The sequence below is a fragment of the Frankliniella occidentalis genome, unplaced genomic scaffold (assembly GCF_000697945.3).
Source record: "Frankliniella occidentalis isolate FOCC.00 unplaced genomic scaffold, Focc_3.1 Scaffold434, whole genome shotgun sequence".
In the NCBI taxonomy this organism is placed as follows: Eukaryota; Metazoa; Arthropoda; class Insecta; order Thysanoptera; family Thripidae; genus Frankliniella; species Frankliniella occidentalis.
Genome location: NW_026267554.1, coordinates 1 through 5,872, shown reverse-complemented (window position 1 = coordinate 5,872; position 5,872 = coordinate 1). Strand labels below are relative to the sequence as shown.

General features: G+C 53.0%; 1 protein-coding gene across 1 annotated transcript in view; it reads left to right on the top strand.

Annotated features, from left to right (window-relative positions):
- LOC113218113 (uncharacterized) overlaps positions 1-5,142 on the top strand; it is a 7,959-nt gene extending 2,817 nt beyond the window's left edge. The window contains exons 2-3 of the mRNA XM_052274757.1: positions 1,665-1,809; positions 5,009-5,142. Of these exons, the coding sequence (XP_052130717.1) occupies positions 1,665-1,809; positions 5,009-5,114 (251 nt within the window). The 3' untranslated portion in view covers positions 5,115-5,142. The remainder of the gene's footprint in view (positions 1-1,664; positions 1,810-5,008) is intronic.
- Positions 5,143-5,872: the final 730 nt, after the last annotated feature.

Genomic DNA, 5,872 nt, shown 5'->3' with positions numbered 1-5,872 from the left:
TAAAAAAAAAACATTTTTCGAAAATTGGACTTTGTACGCGCGAAAATTTGTAGGGATTTTCGGCGTTCACTTCTTAAATTGTTAGGCCACGTTTCGTTTCTGTATTCCGCGTCTATGGATAATCAGTACCTTGCGACAAAGTTGGTACCACGCTCTCCCTCTCACTTCAAGGTCAAGCTACATGTACATCTCTACATGTACGTACATTGTCCTTTTCTCCGCGGGCGCACGACAAACTGTGACCGGGTAACATCGGCTGACCCCTCCGCTGCTCGGCAGGCTCTTTCTCTCCCCGTCCGTCCCACGGTGCCGCTGCTGCCGCTCGACCCCACCGCCGCCTGTCCGCCCCTCCTGTTTATGGCTGCTGCGTTTCGCGCCCTTGTTAACAGCTGTGGGACCCCCTTCTGTCGCGCTAACGAGTGGGAGGTGGAAGTGAAAAATGACACTGTGAGCACAACTTTGTCCTCTTTCCTTTCGCAAGACTTGTGGTTTAGATAATGTTCAGGCAATCTTCAATTGCAAAAGTTAGTCAGAAAAGTGAATTAAATTTTCATTTGGTTTCAACACATTTTTGACCCGCTAGAATTGGTGTACCTGACCTGGTATCTGACGACTACCAGATTAGAATGAAGTTCGCAAAACTTAAAATAATAGATTGAAAATGGTGCACGTATCTTTTCTTACAAAGTGCAGGGCAAAATTAGACAAGAATTTTGTAACGCTAACGCTCGACTAACGCTGAAAATTGCTGAGCGCGGGAACACTGTGGTTCATTTTAAAGAAACAAAATTGCTCGACTTATTTTTTCATTTTGCCTTTGTACACTTCTTTTCACACCGACGCACATTCATTTGTTTCCTCAATGCAGCACCAGCGCGGCTGGCGACCTGAATAGCCCTGGCCACTCTCCGCGGGGCGGGGCGGGTCGGCATTTCACATAGCAGTCATGTACGAAACGTATGGTAATATTTCGGTGTGGGGCGGCTCCTGCGAAACACTGCAGCACGCGATAAGCATCGTAGGCGCAGTCATACGGAAGCGAATCTAATAATAATGATAATGCAATGAGAGGATGATGACTGTTACTGGCGCCCCATAGAGGAGGCGCATAGGGCAGCACAGTTATATGGCGCGCGCGACCTTATATACATGTGCATTTTTTTTCTCCTTCCTTCTATGATGCCGAGCACAACGCGCACTGTACGGCTGTGGCGCCTATTCATGGCGACGTGAATGGGGGTGATTGGCGAGGCTGGGCGTGATGCTGCGGGTGTTGGAGGAGAAGAGTGGAGGCGACTGTTGCGGTCTTCCCCGCCACGCGACGCCACGCCACGCCCCGCGGCCGCGCCGTCCCGCTATCGCGCTATAGTGGGTGGTTTGCCGCAAGGGGTTGCCCCTCTAGGAATGCCCGCGCACCTCTCTAGCAGGCCTGCCTGCTGCCACAGTGCCACCGCTGCTGTGCCACCCACCCGAACAGCACAATCAAACAATCACCCGGGGATTGGAATACTCCCCTCGCCTCCCTCCTCCCCCACTCGTCCTTCGCCCCCTCCTTGTCACACTCGGTGCGCTTGCCACCAGTAGGTAGGTCGAGGTTCATGATCGTGTCTCATTAGATGCATTATCTCATCCCTCTCTCTCTCTCTTTCTCTCTCTCACTCCAGTGGCCGCCGTGCTGGAGCTGCCGTTCGAGCCCGGAGCGGTGCAGGCGGCGCGGGTGCCGCTGTCCGAGACGAGCGACGAGTGGGTGGACCTGGACAACACGCCCACCGACCAGGAGGACCAGGACGACGAGGAGACCATCGTCGTGTAAGTACAACCCCATAATGCACCACTTCCTCTTTTCCTCTTTCCAGTGTATAACGGGGACGGGCGATGACCACCACTGCTCCTCTGCGGCACGTTTCGGTTTGGGGCCAGCGGTCCGCGGCAATGCCGTGTGTCACGTAGTAGTCTTCCTCGCCGACCATGACGATGGGGATGGGAATGATCCGTCCCGTTCGATCGGCCCGCTGCCAGTTCGACGCGCTTTTGGTCTCGCCAATATACTTCGGCCCCGGTGCCCTTCTGTCTGCCTCCCCCTCTCTCTCGGCCGCCCTGCTCTTCTCCGCATTTTTCGCCGCGGTATGAAATGAATGAGATGTGGACGGCAAGAAGAGAGGTGTGATTGGTTGGGCACATCATCAAGGGGTGATTCGGATCTCGTCTGCCGAGGCGGTCGGCCGCCCCAAACGCGCTCGGGGTTCCCACACTCAGTGGAGAACCAGTCCGGCCGCTGCGGTGGCACCGACTGTAGGGCCTCATCTCGACTTGCCTAATTTAGTTTGCAGCCGTTTTGACAGGCGACACTGCAAAAAGAAATCAACCCTTGTCATTCGCGACCAGAGGTGCCTCTGTGCATTTTAATTGCGCGTCGACTTAGTAAAACGCTGGAAATGAATTTTTGTAACTGAACTTCGTTATGTACCATACAGATTGGCAAATCAAAGAATGATATTATTATTTTTTTTCATATTTTTTGTCTAAACTTGTAAATGTTTCTTAGCTGTACACTTTTTTAACGAAATCATCGGGAATGATATTTTTCTCGCTACATTGCGCAAAACATTGCGACGCAGAGAAATAGAGAGAACAGTACGGTCCGTCTGGGCGCTGCCCGCCGCTCAGCTGCTGCGGCTGCAGTTTTATTTTTTCTTCCATCTTCATATTATTATATTTTGCTTTGTTTTCGGTGCGTCCCGCTGGCCCGCGGTGTGGCCGTCTGCAGCCGGCGGCACGACGAAACGCCTTTTATACATTCACGTTGCAGCTCGCGGACCTTACGCGGAAAACGTTCCGGACAGAGTAATATACTCGTTCACACCCTCCCCTCCCCTGTGCCCTAGTGGTGGGGCGCTTCCCTTAAAGGCAAACAACAAATACTCGTAAAAGGCCCGGTGTAGGGGGCGTCCCTAATTGTGCGACTGCACGTGTCTTTATTGCCCCCGCCTTGTTCCCTATGACTTCTTGCGCATTATGATGTGTTATTTCCGGGCGGACCCCGTGCAAGTCCTCGTTTTGCTGTGTACTACAAAATTAAATTCCATTTCCTTGGGTGTGCACACTATGGGAACAGTGCACATTTCTGTCACACACGATGATACGTCTTTAGTGCTTGTGCCTCGCAATCGAGTTAAAGTAGAGTACACTCTTTTGCTGGATAGGCTTTGGCCCGGTCAAGGCGGTCGTGGAAGGAAGGAAGGAAGGAAGGAAAAGTAAGACACAGCCTCGCCTCCCCATAAAACCCGTCATGATACAAACGTTGTGTGTGACCTGGTCACGCATATACTTTTTATGTGCAGAGTGGTGTGTTCATTTTGCAGCACTTTATGGCGCACGGTTTCCTTCGCATAAACGTCCTTACCCACCGAGGTAAATGTTAATTTCCAACACTCGCCTCCGCGGAGGCTGTCGGCTGTCGGTGGTCTCCAGGACGACGATACGCCGCTGCAGGAGGCAGCAGGTGAGCGGCGACCCGACCCGACCCGCAGAAGAGACATCAATAAACTCCAAGTCGGTCGCGGCCCCTCGCGAATAACCCACCTCGGGGAGAAGCGTGTCACTGCGAATCACGCGGCGACGATCATGATTTTTACTTTTTTTCTCTCTTTCCCCCCCGCACCATCCGGCTTCTCGCGGGGAAAGATCTCCCTCTCCCCCTCGCCCTCCTCTCCCTCCGACCGCAAATCATATTTGATAGGGAGCTCTGCTGGGTATTTCGTGACACGGCGACGACGATGCTGATGATGTCTCCCATAGCATGCCGAAGAGAATATGCGCGGCAACTCTCTACGGCAAACGTTTCGGCATTATTAGTCTTAGGTGCCAATCAGTGTGGCCTTCTCCTTGAATTTGGTATTTTTGAACCTCCCAATAACCTTCCAAAGTTTTTCATTCATTTGGAGGAGGCCAGATGAGGTTTTTCGCGGTTTTTACCTGCTGGCGGCTCAGCGCCTGTGCTTCGTCAGACGCCGTTCCGGAAGGATAAATGAGTCACTGAAATGACTGTGTATTTTTCTTTTTTTCTTTTTGCCGATCGCGCGCGCCCTTGCTGTAGGGAATCCATACAGGGGGGGCTTCTGTCTGGAAGCGGATGATGACGGAGGCGTTCTTACTCGCGTTTCGCCGGATCACGCGACGTCAGCTCGGCTGTCGGACTAGCGGCGCCCTGCGCAGGGGTGGGGCAGCGCGGGGCGGCTTCGGGGCCCACGGTCTGCTAAACGTCCAAGCAGTGCGGTGTCGCCCGCGGGTGTCTCTCTCTCTCTGTCCGTGTGAGAGTCTGTCCGTCCGCCCCGTTTGTCGTGCAGTGCCATTCCATGTCTGCAATCTGCAAAACGTGCGCCCCGAGGCCCCCCGTCTGTCTCTCTGGCCGTGCTGCGCGCTGGGCTGGCCGCTCAGGGTCTCGCAGGCCGGGGCTACTCGGGCTGCTCGCGGCGTTCCCAGGGGCGCTGCAGCGGGCGGGGCGGGGCGGGGCGGGGCGAGGACTGCAATGATGGGGGCAGCGATAAATGACGGTGGCCGCGCTAAATGCACGTGAGATGTGAAACGCAACGCACCGCCGCCGCTCCGTCACCGGGGGGGATGGTCGTGCCACGTCGGCGTCGTGCCCACGCTGGCCAAGGAGAATCTGTTGCGACGCACACAAGCTTTGTCACATGTTTCTTTGTGAAAAATACAAACATTTTCATGGTAAAAGACGAGGTCGTCAATTTTAGCTACTACCTTTATAAAAGAAACATTTTTGGAACTTCCTCAAAACTCAGTTGAATTGTTTTATAAAAGTAGTAGGTAGTAGGTAGTAGGCCCTTTCCTCATTTTCTCAGAGCTTCTTTTTATCAGGCACTCTCTTCAAGCCCCTTAAAGTTACTCGTCTACCTCACGCGGTACCAATCTCTTTTGATATGTGACCTTGAGATCTGAGATTGTTCAAGCCACTTACTTGTTTTTGTTTGCCGTTTGGTTGTCGCAGGTTCAGGGACCAGCCCCGGCGCCGGCGCGCCACCAGCTGGTCGCGGAAGGTCCGGACGCAGCGCACGAGGAGCCCCAGGAGGCGAGGTAAGGAGCAAAGCAGATAGACAACACAAGCAGCACGGGTTGTGCACGTGGCCAAACACACGACAACAAGCAGCACACGACAAACACCTGATCACAGACCACGACGGCAGACACACACACACACACAGCCGGGTCCATCACGGCACCCCACCACCACACACTTCAGCGACCAGCTGCGGGTCAACAGAGTCGTCGGCACGCCATGTCAGGCGCCAGGCCCCGGGACGACTTACTCGCCCACCGCTGTTGGCGACGGCGGCCGTATGGGGCTCGCCTGCAGGGCGTCGTAACGTAACGAAATTGTTTTTGACCATTTTCCACATTTTTGTAAATATCTCTGGAACCGTGCAAGATATTTTAACGAACTATAGCTCATTTTACAGTTCGGATGGCCCTTCAATTTCGTTACCTTATGACTCATCGTGCTCAAATGGGTCCTTGTGCGCTAAAATAAAATTCGTTTTTTTCGGATGGACGTAACGCGTTATGTGCATCCCAAAAAAACGAATTTTATTTCAGACCACAAGGACCAATTTGAGCACGATGAGTCATAAGGTAACGAATTTAAAGGGCCATCCGAACTGTAAAATGGGCTATAGTTTGTTAAAATATCTTGCACGGTTCCAGAGATATTTACAAAAATGTGGAAAATGGTCAAAAACAATTTCGTTACGTTACGACGCCCTGCTCGCCTGCTCGTAGACGTTAGAGGTACTTGAGGCGGTCTCGATGGCGTAAACGCGCGAATAAGCCTCTTTCTTTTCTAACGATCGACCGA